The 18,788-nt window shown below is 44.8% G+C and overlaps 1 protein-coding gene across 3 annotated transcripts in view; it reads left to right on the forward strand.

Moving 5' to 3' along the window:
* The window catches only part of COL5A1 (collagen type V alpha 1 chain), a 177,036-nt gene that overhangs the window by 65,199 nt on the left and 93,049 nt on the right, over positions 1 to 18,788 (forward strand). For all 3 annotated transcript variants that reach the window (XM_083722005.1, XM_083722007.1, XM_083722006.1), the window contains exons 5-11: positions 8,626 to 8,757; positions 10,482 to 10,640; positions 11,906 to 12,148; positions 13,586 to 13,750; positions 14,261 to 14,317; positions 18,205 to 18,246; positions 18,563 to 18,625. In XM_083722005.1, coding sequence (XP_083578131.1) covers positions 8,626 to 8,757; positions 10,482 to 10,640; positions 11,906 to 12,148; positions 13,586 to 13,750; positions 14,261 to 14,317; positions 18,205 to 18,246; positions 18,563 to 18,625 — 861 coding nt within the window. The remainder of the gene's footprint in view (positions 1 to 8,625; positions 8,758 to 10,481; positions 10,641 to 11,905; positions 12,149 to 13,585; positions 13,751 to 14,260; positions 14,318 to 18,204; positions 18,247 to 18,562; positions 18,626 to 18,788) is intronic.

Raw genomic sequence — 18,788 nt, forward strand, 5'->3', positions numbered from 1 at the left:
GTGATGTATGGAAGTGAGAGCTGGACCATAGAGAAGGCTGATCACCAAAGAATTGATGTTTTTGGTGCTGGAGGAGACTCTTGAGAGTCCCATGGACTGCAAGAAGATCAAACCTATCCATTCTTAAGGAAATCAGCCCTGAGTGCTCACTGGAAGGACAGATCCTGAAGCTGAGACTCCAATATTTTGGCCACCTCATGAGAAGAGAAGACTCCCTGGAAAAGACCCTGATGTTGGGAAAGATGGAGAGCACAAGGAGAAGGGGACGACAGAGAACGAGATGGTTGGATAGTGTTCTCAAAGCTACCAACATGAGTTTGAGCAAACTGCTGGAGGCAGTGGAAGACAGGAGTTCCTGGCGTGCTCTGGTCCATGGGGTCACGAAGAGTCGGACACGACTAAATGACTAAACAACAACAACACCTTCAGTCTACACAGAGGGAGTACATCTCAAGAAGAGCTTGCTCCCCACAGTCAGCACTGGAGTCCAAGGCATCCCTCCCAGCCTGCCTTCAGCCAGCCAGCCAAGACCATTCTGCCCTTTCTCAGCTATTCCAAGCCTCATAGCAAAGGCCCCCAACTCTTCCTGTCACCTCACACCCAGTTACTCTGCCAACCTTCTAAATCCCCTATGTCTGTTCACACCTCAGGGCAAGGTGGGGGGGAGACTGTTCTCTTGAATTGCCAGTGGCCCTCAGTGGGCCTGTATTGTTTCTTAATTGTCCTTAATTGGTCAGATTGTTTTGCATAGACTAGCCCAGGAATTCCTCTACAGCTTGAATTTTCCTTTCATATTCCAAATAATCAAAATGCTACCATTTATTAATTTCTACTATCCACTAATAGACTCCAATGCCTCATATCTCTAACTGTATATTTGACATCTCCCTGCCAGGGATGATAGTGAGTGGGAGAAGATAGGTTTCCTCCTGATATGTTTGGATTAAGACTTTGAGGGGGTCTGGTAGCCATCAGCCAGGAAGTAACACAAATTAACCTTATGACCTCTGCAAATCTCAGCTGCTAAATACAGAGCAATAGGTTATTCTCAGAGTTGTCTGGTTGGGTGAAGATTTGGGAAGAGCCGTGTTTAGAAAGTAAGCCTGCACAACAAGCTTTGCAGATCGTGTGTGTGTGTGTGTGTGTGTGTGTCTTACACACAGACACACAGGTAGGTAGCTGTGTTGATCTGATGCAGTCAAAATAAATTAAAAATTTGTCCAGTAGCACCTTAAAGGTAAAGGTAAAGGGACCCCTGACTGTTAAGTCCAGTCGCGAACGACTCTGGGGTTGCAGCGCTCATCTCGCTTTACTGACCGAGGAAGCCGGCGATTGTCCGCAGCCAGCTTCCGGGTCATGTGGCCAGCATGACTAAGCCCCTTCTGGCGAAACAGAGCAGCACACGGAAACGCCGTTTACCTTCCCACCGGAGCGGTACCTATTTATCTACTTGCATTTTGATGTGCTTTCAAACTGCTAGTTTGGCAGGAGCAGGGACCGAGCAACGGGAGCTCACCCTATCGTGGGGATTTGAACCATTGACCTTCTGATCGGCAAGCCCTAGGCTCTGTGCTTTAGACCACAGTGCCACTCCCTCCCCATCGCAAAGGTAAAGGGACCCCAGACCGATAAGTCCAGTCGCGAACGATTCTGGGGTTGTGGTACTGTTAATGACTGCAATTAGTCCTACAGCTACGCACGCGTGGGTCGCAATTCGGCACTTCTGCGCATGTGCAAGCACAATTGCTGAAACCTGGAAGTAACACATTCCGGTACTTCTGGGTTCAGCGCGGTGCGTAACCCGAAAACGCACAACCTGAAGCGCCTGTAACCCAAGGTATGACTGTATTGGATTCTTGGCTCATTACACAGGCTAAAGCTATTTTTTGTCATCTGCATACTATCCCTTGCTTTTTCCTGTAGGACTAATTGCAGTCGTTAACAGTCATCAACAGGTTTACCATACCCATTGAGTCAATTACCCATTGCCTACTATCCTTCTGAGAAAAACCCCACCCCACCCTCCCACTATATATAAGGGTCTGGTGACTTCTGCTTCAGTGTAACTGAAAAAGTGTGCATGGACATGAAAGCTTATGCAGGGGTTGGCAAGGTTTACCTCACCTGGGCCAGTTCACTCCAGCGAAGATCCCTCTGTGGACTGGATTGCGCATGAGTGCCCACACCCGCAATTTCCGGTGTCTGTGCAGACATGATTTCCGACACCTGCATCTGCGCAGATGCGATTTCTGGTGCCGCGGAAGCGAGTCCCTATGCCGCACTGCGTTGGTTTAGCGCAGCGCATGGGGACTCACTGAGTGGGCGGCTTGGTTTGGGGGTGGCTCATGGGTCAGTTAAACAACCCCTGTGGGCCGCTTTTGGCTCATGGGCCTTAGGTTGCCTACCCCTGCCTACCCAGAACAAACGTAGTTGGTCTCTAAGGTGCTACTGGATAATTTTTTTAAAAAAATATTTATTTCAACACATACACACAGAGAGAGAGTAATTTCCTCACATACCTTTTTCTGTCATTGAGGCACATACAGCATCTCAGCTGAGGGCATGGCAGATGCAATGGGAACGGGGATAGGCATTATTTTATTTATTGCATTTATGTCCCACCTTTTCTCCAAGGAGTCAAGGTGGAATCCAAGGTTCTCCCCCACCCCTTTTAAACCCTACAACACCCTACAAGGTGGGTTAGGCTGAGAGGCAGTGACTGGCCCCCGAGGTCACACTCAGTGAGCATCATGTCAAAGAGGGGATTTGAACCCTGGTCTCCCAGGTCCTAGTCCAGCACTCTAATCACAATGCCACCCTGGTTCTCCTAACCAAACAGTGTCCCTGCGTGCATCCTTTAATCACCCCACTCTCTGCTCCCCCTATACCTAGAGATTTTGATAAACCATGACTGGGTACAAGCTGGAAATTTGCAGGGGAAGCCCTAATCATCATAATCATATTACTACTACTACTACTACTACTACTACTACTATTGTTATTGTTATTATTCACCCTTCACCTTAAGGTCCAACATGGGTTACAGCATTACAACACAATATTAAAAACAGTTAAAAACAACTTACAGAAAAAATAAATAACAGAATATATTACCCACCACCCACCCTAAGGTTCCGAGATGAGTTACAACAATTAAAAACAGTTTAAAACAATTTACAATCAGAGAAATAAGGTTATACAGCAATAAAAGCAAAAACAAAAAACAAAAACTATACAACAAAGCCATTATTGTTATTGTTTTTGTTTTTATTTGGACAGACATCAGTTAACCATTGTGAGGGGAATGCATTCTTACTTGCCTACATAGGCCTGGCAGAATTGAAAAGTTTTCAGCAGGCATTTAAAAGTTGGCACAGAAGGTGCCTGCTGAATCTCTAGCAGCAGAGAGTTCCACAGTGATGGCACTCAAGGCTCTACATACGCCCCCTCAGGTGTCAGAAGGCAGGGTAAGGAGGTGCATCTTCAGTATCATCTGGAAGCTGTGAAATGAAGGTGTCAGATGCATCTGTGTGGGGAGATTGTTCCACAGCTTAAGGGCCTCCTCCCCTGGGCTGCCACCTTCTGAACTTCTGAGGGCAGAGGAACAGCTAAAAGGGCCCCCTCTGCTGATCAGCTAGCTGGCAGCATTTGGAACCTACATTTGTGTCCACCACCCACACGCCTTCTAAATATTGAGCTCAGAGGATTTCAGGGATCTTTTTGCTAGAAACATAACCTGTGTTTGTTTTTAAATACTGGCAACTCCCCATTTACGTGGGGGTTATACTCTGGGCTCTCCAAGCTCTTAAGTGAAATGCATACCCTCCAACATTTCTCCAATGGAAACAGAGACGTCCCATTGCATAATGATAATTTTACTATTTATACCCCACACATCTTACTGGGTTGCCCCAGCCACCCTGGGCAGCTTCTAACATATATAAAAACATAAAGCATCATCATCATCATCATCATTATTATTATTACTATTAAACTTCCCTATATAGGATTGCCTTCAGATGGCTGGGGGGCGGGGCGGCGGATTGGATAGCTCCATACTCTCCAACATTTCTTCAATGAAAATAGGGACATCCTAATTCAAAGCGGGACATTTTGAGATCAAATCAGAAACCAGTACGGCTTCTCTAAATCTGGGACGTCCCTGGAAAATAGGGTCTGGAAGTGGCGTTAAGTGGGAAGCACCCTGGAGAGTCCTCGTTGCTCATGAGGAGACCCTTCCCTGTCACTCTCATTTTGTATAATAAATAAACCTTTTTAAATTCATTTGGGGGGGCATAAGGTTCAGTTTAAACGTTTACACTTTCCTATGCTCAGCTGAGCAGCCTCAACAAAGCCCTGCTGCACCTCTGGCTTGCGAGGAGAGGGAGGGTCTCCTCGTGAGTTGCCTGCTACTTCTGGGTTCCCAGTGCTGCACATGTATGCGGTTACGTGCAAGTATATCACATGCAAGTGGGGAGTTGCCTGTATGTGCTTCACCTTAACCTTACAGCCCAAAAGTTTCACACGTAAACGAATTTTTAAAAGGTTGATTTATCACATGAAATGACAGTGGCAGAGTATCTGGATGCTGCTTCAGACATCAGAGTTACAGTATAAGCAGTACAGTACAGTACAGTACATACTGATCAAGAAGTTGCAGTTACTGCAGAATGCTGCAGCGTGATTGCTGACAGGAGTGAGGCCTTGTCCATGTATCTGCACCAGTTGCCAATTTGCTTCTGGGTCAAGTTCAAGGTGTTGCTATTAGTATATAAAACCTGACCCCAACATCACCTTACTGCATAGGTGCCTACTTGACCGATTTGATCAGCAGAAGTGGCACTACTACAGTTTCCACATAGTACCTGTTGCACATTTATGGGGGAAAATATTTTAGTGTGGCAGGACTTATACCCTGGAACTCCCTGCCTATTGACATCAGGCAGGTGCCTTCATTGCACTCGTTTTGGCACCTGCTAAAACATTCTGTTTAGTCAAGCCTCCCTGGATGTTTCAAAGGTTGATGTGATGAATTTTGATTTGTTTCCATCCACTGTTGCTTTAACTTCTTGTATGTTTTACTGTATGGTTGTAAACTTTTCTGGTGATAATTTTATTTTTTATTTTTGTGTAAACTGCTTTGAGGTTTTTTTTTATTTCCACAATTAGGCAGCATATACATTTTATAAAATAATAAACAAGCAAACAAATACAGTGGTACCTCGGGATAAGAACTTAATTCGTCTAGAGGTCTGTTGTTAACCTGAAACTGTTCTTAACCTGAGGTACTACCATAGGCGCCGACTCCATGGGGCCTGAGGGGGCCCGAGCCCCCTCAAAAATTCGTTTGGGGGGGGTCCGCCCCCCAATAATTTAAGAAAATTATTAGTTATATTATGCTTTGTAAAATCACAAAATTATGTTGGTATTTTTTATTTTCCTTGTTTGACGATAGTTACCTTTTAAAATACATTCAGTAATGAGTTAAAACAAAGCCACTCCCGATCTAGAGAGGGGGTGGGGTTGCCGGCTCTCGACCCATCAACAATCTCGCGGGGCTTGCGTCAGCCCCTCGAGAAGCGGGGATTCCCCCTAGCTCATTAATATTCACCGCCCACGGCGGCAGCCAATCGGCTGCCGCAAAGGGCGGGCCCTCACAGGTTCACTTAAGGTCGGGGCAGCCTGGGGCTCGCCCCTTTCGTTCCCCCAGCAGCAGCGGTTTGGAGGTCTTGGGGCCCCCCAATATTTTTTATAAGTCGGTATGGGCCCCCGCCCCCCCAATATTTTTTATAAGTCGGCGCCCCTGGGTACTACTTTAGCTAATGGGGCCTCCTGCTGCCACCACGCCGCCGGAGCACGATTTCTGTTCTCATCCTGAGGTAAAGTTCTTAACCTGAGGTACTATTTCTGGGTTAGCGGAGTCTGTAACCTGAAGCGTCTTGTAACCTGAAGCGTCTGTAACCCGAGGTACCACTGTAAAGCACACATTGAGCTAAAGAGTAAAAGAAGGAGATCTATTAAAAGCCTAAAGAGAGAGTAACTCTGACATTTTTCAGAGACTCGTATGTGAAGTAGAAAAGGGAGGGAAAAGGGTAAACCTGTCCGGAAATGAAGGAGAGTGTCAAGCTTGTCCTTGAGAATGCAGATTGAAAAGGCGGCACATGTTGAAGCTGTGAGAGCTAACCAACCATGGACAATCTGGGGCTTAAATACTATTCTGAGCCCATGTTAGGTTATGGACAAGGGATGAGTGATTTGCATTAACACCTATATTCCTTTGTTCTGTTGTTTCTTTTCTGTTAAGTTCCTGTCTGCTGGTTATTCGGTTTTTCCTTAGTTGGTAACTGAAAGAATACAATCCCAGTGAGAAATTCCTAAACTGGATATCTTTATTCCCTGAGTTCTGAATTTACCTTACTACTGCCTATGTGGAACTCATTCATTTTACAGGAGATGCAAATTTAATTTTGCTCGTGACACCAGATTGCTGTCCTGATCTTTACATAAAATCACAGGAGATCAGGAAGCCTTCCAGAACGCAAGAAATTTCACTGAGAGGTATATTTTATATCAAGTTTATGCCAGCAGTAATAAACCATAGGAAAAGCTCAGATTGGCATTCACCAACTGGCACCTGTCCTGGACCATGAAGCCCCTTGGTCTTTTGAGGGCCTCTTACTTTGCCCTGATCTTGAGCGACTGCTCTGATGCCCTCCTGTTGGCAGGGCCAGATTGTGGCTGTGATGCCGTCCACCTCCCTCCAGATGTTCTCGCTGTCTGGATAAATTTGGTCATTGGCATGGGAAAGCGAGCAAGAGTGGTCTGTTTACACACCTTCGCGACCAGCCAGGGCTAAAGTGAATTTTTGACCACCAGCCAAACAACAGCAAAATGGGTTTGCTGAGGCTTGGTGTTGGAGCCAAATTGAAAAAACGAGAAAGGGAAGAGAAGCCACAAAATATCCTCCTAAGGATGCACATTTTTGCACATTATTATTATTATTATTATTATTATTATTATTAAACTCTTCTAAGTGCTGGTTTGCCTAGGAAACGGTAAGGCCTGGTGGTCAGGCCTATTATGGATGAGACACTGCTGTTTGTTCCCTGTGGGTTAAGGGAGAGGAAAGGTGGGGTGAAAAAAGAGAAAAGGGAAAAAAGAAGAGGTCGCTGCACGTACTCCTTGCTCTGTCCCTTGACAGATTACCTCTGAGGGTATGCAGCCACACACACACAGAGAGAGAGAGAGAGAGAGAGAGAGAGAGAATATTTCAGTTGTACAAGATAAAGTGAAAAAAAGAGAAAAAGAAGAAGGAAAGTACAAAGAAAAAGAAGAAAAAGTGCAATAAAAATACATAGTATAGCAGAATAAATGTAACCAGTTACACTTTCATGCATATTATATAGGTATATAAGTACAATTATTGTCCTAATACGTATATGATTGTTGATAACCTACAATAGTCATTGCAAATGCCAATATATTTATCCAAACAGAGTCTGTATCTTTAAGCAATCCATTCATGTCATGTCTTCAGTCTATCGATTAAAGGGGACCATAACGTTATTATTCCAGTTCATCAATGGCAGTCTTTTGGCCATAGTTGGGGCACGTATTTTCATTGTCCAGTTGTCAACTTCCATACAGTAGGTATATACAGTGGTACCTCAGGTTACAGACGCTTCAGGTTACAGACGCTTTAGATTACAGACTCCACTAAACCAGAAATATTATCTCGGGGTTAAGAACTTTGCTTCAGGATGAGAACAGAAATTGTGCAGCGGCGGCAGCGGGAGGTCCCATTAGCTAAAGTGGTACCTCAGGTTAAGAACAGTTTCAGGTTAAGAATGGACCTCCAGAACGAATTAAGTTCTTAATCTGAGATACCACTGTAATTAAAAAAAAAAAGGGTATGCAGCCCTTGACAATAAAAAACAGTTCCCTGCCCTCAGCCCAGGTGATGGGGATGGTGTCCATCTTCTCTCTCTCTCTCTTAATAAACTTTATTAAACAAGAAGATATCTTAAAGTACACACAAAACAAACATACAGTACAAACATTCTATAAGAAAAAAGAACTTTTCTATAAGAAAAAAGAACTAAACCCATTGTACTATTTTGCATTCAAATTTTTTTACACAGTTTCTTATTAATATTTTTCTATATCTTAGTTTAAACTTTTTAAAACACTTCCTTATATCACAAGACTCATTCGATATCTGCCAGGAAACATTTATTATCACAGTACCCTTTGAGATGTTCCTTAATCCATTCCTTATTACGTAACATCTTGTGTTGGGTTTCCTCTCACTGTCCCAGTTCTCCTTGCTAGCTGTAAATACTCTATTAATTTGGCTTGCCATTCAATCTTTGAAGGGATGGTATCATTTTTCCAATTTCTTGCTATTAGAATCCTTGCTGCAGTTGTTGAATACATGAATAATGGTCTAATTTTATTCTGGATCTCTGATGTCATGATTCCTAATAAAAATGCCTCAGGTCTTTTAGTGAATGGGATCTTAAACATTTTCTTTAACTCATTATAGATGGTGGGTGTCCGCCTTGCCACAGTGTGGTGTCCCATGCTTTTGTGTCATCTGCATCTTTTCTGTCTCTCTCCTCCCAGGGTGACATCCAGCAGCTCTTCGTTGTAGCAGACCACCGAGCAGCCTACGACTATTGTGAGCATTACAGCCCGGATTGTGACACAGCTGTCCCAGATGCGCCGCAGTCCCAGGACCCAAACCCTGATGAATACGTAAGTGGAAAGAGATGAACGACTGTCACAATGTCGGTGCAAAATCTGGAGGCAGCCTGCTGGCTCAGCAGGGAGACAGAAGATCCATTGCTCCCCATGCAATCCAGAGCAAGGGATGGCAAGGCAACCCCAGTGCGATCCCTTCATGGAAGTGGAGTGATGAGCCGAAACCACCCCTTCCCCAAAAAACAACACACCACTTTTCTATGGGGAGGGAGGGATCTGCCTCTGCTTCAGTTTCACATCGGTTTATTCATAAACCCACTCCAGTCTGCTTTAGATACCATTCGACTCAGGGTAGACCCATTGAAATTAATTGAAATTAATTTTAATGGGTCTACTCAGAGTAAAACTTAGGTGAATACCACCTTGATTTTTTTTGCTTTAAATACCTACGAAAATTCTAAGTGTCTTTTTTTTAACACGGGCTGTGTGTACAAGCAAGTGTAACAGACTTTGTGTAAGCATATACACCATGCATTCAAAGCATATTCCTTCCTGCAACAGATAGGTAGCCGTGTTGGTCTGCCATAGTCAAAACAAAAAAAAATTCCTTCCAGTAGCATCTTAAAGACCAACTAAGTTAGTTCTAACTTAGTTGGTCTTTAAGGTGCTACTGGAAGGAATTTTTTTTGTCCTTCCTGCAAAGAATCCTAGGAATGGTAGTTCACCCTTGCAAAGCTACAGTCCCCAGCACCCTTAGGTAAAGGGACCCTGACCATTAGGTCCAGTTGTGGATGACTCTGGGGTTGTGGTGTTCATTTCGCTTTACTGCCCAAGGGAACCGGCGTACAGCTTCCGGGTCATGTGGCCAGCTGCTAAGCCGCTTCTGGTGAACCAGAGCAGCACACCTTCCCGCCGGAGCAGTACCTATTTATCTACTTGCACTTTGACGTGCTGTCGAACTGCTAGGTTGGCAGGAGCAGGGACCGAGCAACAGGAGCTCACCCCGTTGTGGGGATTCGAACTGCCAACATTCTGTTTGGCAAGCCCTAGGCTCAGTGGTTCAGACCACAGCACCACCCACGTCCCTTAAACTACAGCTATTACTACTACTACTATTATGTGGGATGAGCTTTAAATGTCTGGTGGGTATGCAGCCTAAGCTATAGCAAAAGAAAATAAAAAATGGAAAAAGCATTAATGGGCAGGAGCCTTGGCTTTTAACTGCGATGAGCTGACTGTTCCATGGAGTCTACACTCACACAAAATTCCGTTGACTAACACATCCACTCCCAAACAAGGCTCCGCTTCAGCCATCTCTATTTCATTTGCAGATATTTAGGTTAGAAGAGCCTTTCTAGATCAGTCCCATTAAAGTCCACCATCCTGTTCTCACAGTGGCCAACCAAATGCCCCAAATAGGAAGCCCACAGGCAGGACCTGAACCCAATAGAGCGCCCTCCCCCCAACTTGTGATTCCCAGGAACTGGTAATTAAAGGCATGTTGTATCTGACTTGTATCTGAACTTGGCCACTGTGGTTAGTAGCTGTTGATAGCCTTTTCCTCTCCAGATGTTCGTCTAATACATCATTTTAAAGCCATCCAGGTTGGTGGCCATCACTATAGCTTGTGGGTAACAAATCCCATAACTTAACTCTGTGCTGTGCGAAGAGCTTCCTCCTTTTGCCTCTTCTGATCCTGACTCAGTGAAACTGTGGATGGTGGTGACAATGCCTCACAGCCTCCCCATGTTCTAGCTGCTGTGCTTTCTGCCTTGCAGTACCCAGATGGAGATGGGAACCTCGAAGTGGAAGGAGAAACTTACTACTACGAATATCCCTACTATGAGGACACAGATGACACAGGCAAAGTGGTACCACCTACGACCCCAACTACAGATACTGAAGAAGTGGCACGGGAAACGGCTGAAACCATTGAGGTATGGAACAGGGGGCCACAGCTGGATTGGTGAACTGGTTCCAATCCAGCCCCCTCCCCCTATTTTCAGATGCTGCACACATGGCATAGAAACATAGGCCATGTTTGAAGCTTTCCCTGTGGCGTAGGGTGTAGAGATGCTATTGGTTCTCCCAGAGTGGCTTCCGTAAGCCCTTGTATTAAGATACTCTTTGAAATAACAATTTAATTCATAAGGGACACAGATGTCATCTATTTTTACCCTTTTGACATGTTGCAGCACTAAGCCAATGGTGTAGGGGCTGAAATATCCTAGCCTAACAGGATACCCCACTTTAGGATTTATAAAGTGGGGTGTCCTGTAAGTAGCAGTGCCCCTCTGAGATCAGGTAACAGGGCACTGCAGAAGGTCATGCCTGGGCTCAGGCAGATGTTCCCAGATGGTTATTATGTGATATTGATATACAGAACTGGATGGGGTGCCAACCCAATCCAATGTGCAAAGGTTTTAGTATTATTCCTGGAACGGTACCCCCTGATTTGCCCCTTGTTCGTTTACACAGGCTGAGATGGCTTTTGACAGAATATAGGTTAAATGCTCTGCAGGTGATGGGGGCATTATAGGACTCAGAACGGCATATATAAATATTTCACGGCCATCTGCTTTAAAGAGGAGAGCATGGTACAATTCTTAACAGAGTATATATACCCTGTGTTAGGAGAGCTTGAAGCTTGGGTGAATTAGATTGGAATAATCATTTATAGTTTCTGGAGTTCAAAGGGTTTATTTATATAGGAATATATTTACAAGATGAGTGTAGATGAGAAAGAGAAAATAGCAGGCATCTTTCTCAACTAGTCATATAGAACCGTCACATTTGTTAAACAGGATTCAGAGAAGTGAGAGCCATTGATTGCACCTGAAGATCACACTGATTAAAATGGATTCGTTGTTCTGAATTTGTGGGGGAAGTTTTGTGAACGAGTCTTTTATGACAATGTACTTACTTTGATGCTTATTTTTTTGCTTTGTGGTTTCTCTATTAATATGATGAGTGTGTGGTACGGTTTAGGCTTGGTTGACCAGAAATCAGTAAACTATTCCTTTTCATATTTTAAATATCTGTTTAATTAATTAGGGGGCACATGTATCAGCCAGTTTGATTCTTCTGACATGCTGCGGTGCTAACAGTGTAGAAGGGCATGTGTCTCCTAGCTTGTGTGCATCCTAAGAAAGGGTATCCTCAAATATCAGGTAACTGTGGCCTCTTCTTTTTGTGGAAACAGGAACTTGCCCCTCCATCTACAGCATCCCCACCCATTGTAGAGAGAACTCAAGAGGAGACCACGGTGAAAGAAAGGGTAGAGGACCCACTGGTGGATGAATATAATTATGGAACCATAACTGATGAATATTACACTCCACTCCCTGATGAAGATATCAGCTATGATGACCTTGATAAGCTCCCAGAGGGTGGCGTCGAGGTGGAGGTTCCCACCAGCACAGTGATCACCCTCAACGGAACCAATGTAATTCTTTGTGGCCTCAAAACTGTGATCCGTGTTCTGTCTCGGTCTGTAGCCCAGGCATTTTGGGTTGTTAACCCAATCAAGTTCTACCCAGAGTAAACCCACTAGAATTAACAGGCCTGAATTTGTCATAAGGACATAAGGAGAACCTGCTGGATCAGGCCAGTCGCCCATCTAGTCCAGCATCCTGTTCTCACAGTTGCCAGCCAGATGCCTCAATGGGAAACACACAAGCAGGGCCTGAACACAAGATCAGCACCCTCTTTTGTGGTTTCCAGCAACTGGTGCTCAGAAGCATTACCATGGAGGCAGAGCATAGCCATCATGGCTTGTAGTTGTTGAGGCCAGTCAGTTTCAGATGAGTCTACTCTGTGTAGGACTAACATTGGCTACAGCCCACATTCTTGAACTGCCTCATGGGTTCTGAAGTTGTCTTTAAGTTGCATTTTAGAAAGTTGATGGCTGAGGGAGGTTGCCGCAACTTCTGTCACCCCACTACCACCAGTAGGACTTGCTGACCGCCGCCACTTATTGCCACCATGGTGAGGCCTCGCAAACCCCATTGCTTGTGTTTCCACGAGGCCTTGCAGGCTACCACTGCTATTGCTGCCATTTCCTGTCACCGCCAAAAGGCCTCGCAGGATCCGGCTACTGCTGTCACCTCCTGTGACTGCTGCAAGTCTCTAACAAATCCTAATAAATTGGTGATTATGCTAAGGACCGCTGCTCTTTTGCAGGGGAACATTATGCATACCTGGATCAACACAGCTGCCTGCATTTTCAAACCTTGGAGATGTAGCTATGCTGCTTGAGTGGGGTGGCATGTCCTCGTGATGAGTTCCTGCTTTTCAGATTTTACAACGAGAGTATTCAGTTGGGTTTCTGTTCATGTGGGACAGCAGTAAGGCCTAATCTACAATAAATCCATAATTTAGTGTGGCAGCACCTATACTTTGGAGCTATCTTCCCTTGACATCAGGCAGGTGTCTTTGCTGTACTCTTTTTGGCACCTGCTAAAAATATTTTTGTTTGGGCAAACCTTTTCAGACATGTGAAATGTTGACAGGTGTTTTAATATAGCCTTTAGCTTACCATTGACTTTAATTATTTTTTCGAAAGTTTTAAATAGTCATTATTCTATTCTTTGCATAAACTGTTGTAAGGTTGTTATGAATTTTGGGAAATTAATGAATCATAGAATTGTAGAGTTGGAAGGGAACGTAAAGGCCATCTAGCCCAATTCCCTGAATTACAGGAATCACAGCTAAAATGTGCTACCCCCCAAACTTATGTTCTAGAATCCTCTGCAACCAGCAACAGCTTTGGTATGCAGAAGCTTATATTGGAATGGTCCACTGATGGTAGGAAATCTGGAAATCCCTCTGGCTTGGAGGAAAAGGTCTTAGTGCCTCCTGTTTTCTGTTCTCTTCCACTTAGGATGCAGAACAAGGGCGTGAAGGAGGAGAAGACCCCAACAAGGACTTCACGGAGGAGACCCTCACAGAGTATGAAGATGGGTACTATTACGGCAACTATGACCGGACAGATTCTCCGGACATTGGACCCGGCATGCCTGCTAACCAGGACACGATTTATGAAGGGGTAAGGGAAGACTTGGTTCCTTGAGAAACGAGGAGACTGGACTTCACAGTCCATGCTGTGTGGAAGTGAAGCCAGTGGCTTAGATTAGTGCAGTGGTTCCGAAGATGAGCAGTTGTGCCCCCTGGGGAGACAGTGGGATTGCAGTGGGACTAAGAGGCAGGTGGATTCTTCCAGGTGGGTTCTTCCAGGAGCCTGGATTGCTTATTTACAATTGACTGGGCTAGTGTCTGGAGCAAAACACTTTCCTCGCTTCGTATTATGGTGGCCTAGTAAGCTGTTAAAAACTGAGATAGGTAGATAAAATATTTTCTTTCTGAGTTGTTTTTCCTAAAAGGATCTGTTTTAAAAAAATATGTAGATGTCAGAGTCTCATTGGACAGATGAGATGTTCTGCTTCTGCAACACTCTGCTTGGTGGCAATCGATTTGGTGGCAATGAATGTAGCCAATGAAGTGGAGCAATGCTCATTGTTCAGTGAGTTCTTGCTTTTGTTTCCTGTGTCTGCTGCAGATTGGTGGGCCACGAGGTGAAAAGGGACAGAAAGGGGAGCCAGCCATAATTGAACCGGTAAGAGCTGTCGCTTTGGTTTGCCTTGCAGCTGGAGAATCCATGTGGAAATTGTGCAATGATAACATTTAGAAATCCATCAATTTATCAAACCAGGGCAAGGATGGGGAAACCTCAAGCCTGCAGGTCAAATGTGGTCCTCTGGGCTGCTCTGTCTGGCTCTCAGGACAGAGGGCCTCGACCCACAATCTCCTTGAGTGTTTTTGCCTATTTGGAATATGTCCTTGAGCTGTGATAATGTCTCTTGCTAGCCAGGATAGGAATGTGTTTGTGTATTTGGCCGTGCCCACACCTGCTACTCCACCTAGGTTTTTTTTTCTTCTGGCCCTGTCCACCACTAGGGTTGCCATATTTCAAACAGTGAAAATGTGGAGAGCTTCCTCTCTCTTTTTTTAGTTTTGCCCAAAGTTGTTGAGCTTTTTGGGCAAAATTGCAAAAAAAAACCCTCCCACCAAATTTTTGAGCTATTTTTATTTAAAAACTGCAAAAACGGCACTGCTGACATGGGTAGCCATACGGCTGGATTTTCCCAGACATTTCCCCAATTTTCGCCTGGACACTGCTGCTGACTGCAGTATTCTGGACCGTTGACATATGACCCCTGGAAGGCTGCTCTGAGTAGAACGAAGCCCATGGACTGCATAAGTTCTCAACCGCTGAAATAGTTGCAAGAGGTTCTCCAGTAACAAGAAGGGATAACTGCAAAGCAATCTGTTCTGCATTTCTGTAGTTTGGTGGCAGGGTAGAAGTCTATCCTATCTTTCTGTCTTCTCCTTTCCCAGCCTCCAAAAGTTCTCTGCCTAATAATAATAATAATAATAATAATAATAAATTTATTATTTATACCCCGCCCATCTGGCTGAGTTTCCCCAGCCACTCTGGGCGGCTTCCAACAAGGATTAAAAATACATCAAATGTCACACATTAAAAACTTCCCTGAACAGAGCTGCCTTCAGATGTCTTCTAAATGTCAGGTAGTTGTTTATCTCTTTGACATCTGATGGGAGGGCATGCCACAGGGCGGGTGCCACTACTGAGAAGGCCCTCTGCCTGGTTCCCTGTAGCTTTGCTTCTCGCAATGAGGGAACCACCAGAAGGCCCTCAGCACTGGACCTCAGCATTTGGGCAGAATGATGGGGGTGGAGATGCTCCTTCAGGTATAGAAATAAGAACATAATGGCTGATCTAGTCCAGCATCTTCTTATCACAGTGGCCATCCAGATGCCCAATAGAAAGTCCTCAAAGCAGGTGCAGACCACAAGAGCCCTCTCCCTGCCTGCAGTTTCCAGCAGCTGGTATTCAGCATTGCTTCCTCTGACCACGAAGAGCATAGTGACCCTGGCTAGTGGCCATCAATAGCCCTCTCCTCCATGAATTTGTCTCATCCTCTTTTAAAGACATACAATCTGGTGGCCATGCCTGCCTCCTGTGTGAGAGAGTGCTACAGTTAAATTATGTGCTGTGTGAAGAAGGTCTTTGTTTTATTCATCCTCTTCCAACATCTTCATTTGGATGTCCACATCTAGTGCTATGAGACAGGAAGGAAACTTTCATCATGACTTGCATAATATTATAAACTTCTATCATGTTGCCTCTTACTTACATTTTCTCTAAGCTAAAAAATCCCAAACGCTGAAACTGTTCCTCACAGGGGAGTCACTCTGACCTCCTTGATAATTTTCATTGCAATTCTGGTTGCTACAACATCTGGCTGCTGTCACCACTGTACATCTCCATATTGGATCTGCCCTAGGTTCTGGACAACAGAGGCAGGAATGAAGTTGCAGAGTGCTTAGTGCTGAATAACTTCAGGCTGCAATTTGGAGATCACAATTTGGAGATCCTCCCTTAAGGTTAAAAAAAAATTCCTGCAAGGAGAAGTCTAGAAGAAAAAATCCCTGCAAGAAGAAAACTAATACAGTGGGAGGGAGTGGTCTGAGCTGGATCTTTTCACTCTGATGTTGAGGTTCCCGTCTTTTTTAAATTTGCACAGAATTGTTTATGTGGGGGGACATGACAAAACAATGGCATCTGTTACATGCAATCTCAGGTCTTATTAAACCAATTCATAGAAGGGAAGGCCATCAATGACTACTAACCACAATGGCTACATTCTACCACTGCGGTTGGAGGCAGTCAACGCTGCTTCTTGAATACCAGTTGCTGGAAACCGCAGGAGGGAAGAGCTGCTTTTGCACTCAGGTCCTGCTTGCAGGTTTCCCCTGTTGGCACCTGGTTAGCCGCTGTGAGAACAGGATGCTGGACTAGGTGGGCTGCCTTTGACCTGATCCAGCAGGCTCTTATGTTCCTCAGCCCAGCTGCTTCCACACCCTTTCAACAGCCTATTGCCTTCTCTGTTCCGTAAAAAGAAAAAAAGCAACTCTGTTTTTCCAGCTCAGTCCTCCCCATCTAACATTTTCTGTACACCAGCGACCTAATTAACCCAGTTTTTTTGCTGGCAGACCAGCCAAAGTAACAGCAAGCTTGTCTGACTTGCAAAGTTGAAAGGTCTCCATTTGCTGCTTCTCCCTGATGATTTCCCTACAAGGGGAAATGAAGTCAGAACCAACTCCTCCTCTTAACTGTTTTCTAGCTGCCTCCCATTCTTCCCTCACCCCTGTCTCTGAGGGAGCTTGCAGCTGAAACACTAGTGTGTGTGTGTGTGTGCAAAAGAGAAAAATCAGAGATGCACTCAGCATGGAGGGGGATCTGCTGAAAATGGTTGCATAAGAATTTGGCAGCTCTGAGCAGGGTTTGAAAATGCCAGACCACCGAGAGGCTGCTAGAATGTAAACAAGACCAAATGCTTGTATTTTCTCTCTCTCTCCACTGTCCAAAAAAAGAAACATTCTGGAGCTTTTTGCTTTTTTTTTTTAATGCACTCCTTATCAGGCTTAGATGCATTCCAAGCTAGGCTCGCTGGATGCCTTCCCCCTCCCCTCTTCAACTCCACAGAGGCCCTGCAAGTCACTACATAATAAATTTACTTGAAGTTGAGGCCTTGGGTTTTTTTTGGGGTGGGTGGGGGTTGCATTTCAGCTGCTTACTGTACTTTTCAGAATGGCCACTGTGTGTGCCAGTTTTCTTGAGCTCAACGTGCAGCAGGATCTTGCAACCCTGTCGTTTTTGCAGTGCATAAGGGGGTAAAAGCAGCAGCTGCTACAGAGGAAGAACACAAGAAAAATAAGAAGAGATGAGTTGCTGGATTAAGTACCTAGTCCACCATCCTGTTCCTACAGTAGCCAGCCAGATGCCCCAAATGGGAAGCCCCCAGGCAGGATCTGAGCAGAACAGCAACTCTTCCCTCTTGCATTTTCCAGCAACTAGGATTCAGAAGCGATTCTGCCTCCAGCTGTGGAAGCAGAGCATAGCCATTGCGGCTAGTAGCCATTGATAGCCCTGACCTCAATGCATTTGTCTAATCCTCTTTGAAAGCCATCCAAGCTAGCGACCATCACAGCCTCCTGCAGGAGGGAGTTCCACAGTTTAACTATGCACTGCATGAGTAACTCTTTCATCTGTCCTGAATCTTCCAACATTTGGCTGCACTAGATGACTACAAGTTCTTCTGTTATGAGAGAGGGAGAAAAACTATTCTCTATCCACTTTCTCCACACCATGCAGTTTTGTACAGTTCTATCTTACTCACCTTTTGTCTCAACTACTGCACCCTTTCCTCATAGGGGAGTTGCTCCATCCCCTTGATCATTTGGGTTGCCCTTTTCTGAGCCTGTTCCAACTCTGTTATTCAAAATATGCAATTTCGTACTATTGCAGAATTCAGTTTTTAGACTGCAGAATTATTTATTTATTTTTTTAAAAAAACAAGTTTAGATTCCCCACTGGCCTGTTTGTTAAATGTATTGCAATCTCTTTCTCTGTTTCAGGGGATGCTCATTGAGGGCCCATCTGGGCCAGAAGGACCAGCGGTGAGTTGCAAAATATGACCTATATATTCTGTGCTTTCCCCCTATTTTCTCTCACTTAGCACAACCTTGTCAATTTGTGTGTCTTTTGACTGCTGCCTGAGTGCAGCTGTTCTCTGGGTTCAATTACTTCCATATGATGGGCATGGTTCCGCAAGCCTTGTGAGGTCAATTTGACCATGCTAAAGTAAACACATCCTTCTCATACTTTTCCTGTTCAGTGTGTGCATGCACACACACACACACACACACACACACACACACACACACTTCCTTTTGTCTTGCAGCTAATTTTCCTTCTTTTTTTCTTCCACATCAGGGTCTTCCAGGTCCTCCAGGTACGACTGGTCCAATGGGTCAAGTTGGAGATCCTGGCGAAAGGGTGAGTTATCTTGCAAATTCCCGATGCTCAGAGCACAGGGAGTGAGCCCTAGTACAAAATGCTGCTGCTGTCTTTCTGCCTTGATCTGAAATCACCACTAACCACACCTCTGACATTGACGGGACTGAGAAGATGTTCTTTCTCAAGGATCAAAGTGACTGGG

The sequence above is a fragment of the Podarcis gaigeae genome (assembly GCF_964106915.1).
Source record: "Podarcis gaigeae genome assembly, chromosome: Z".
NCBI lineage: Eukaryota > Metazoa > Chordata > Lepidosauria > Squamata > Lacertidae > Podarcis > Podarcis gaigeae.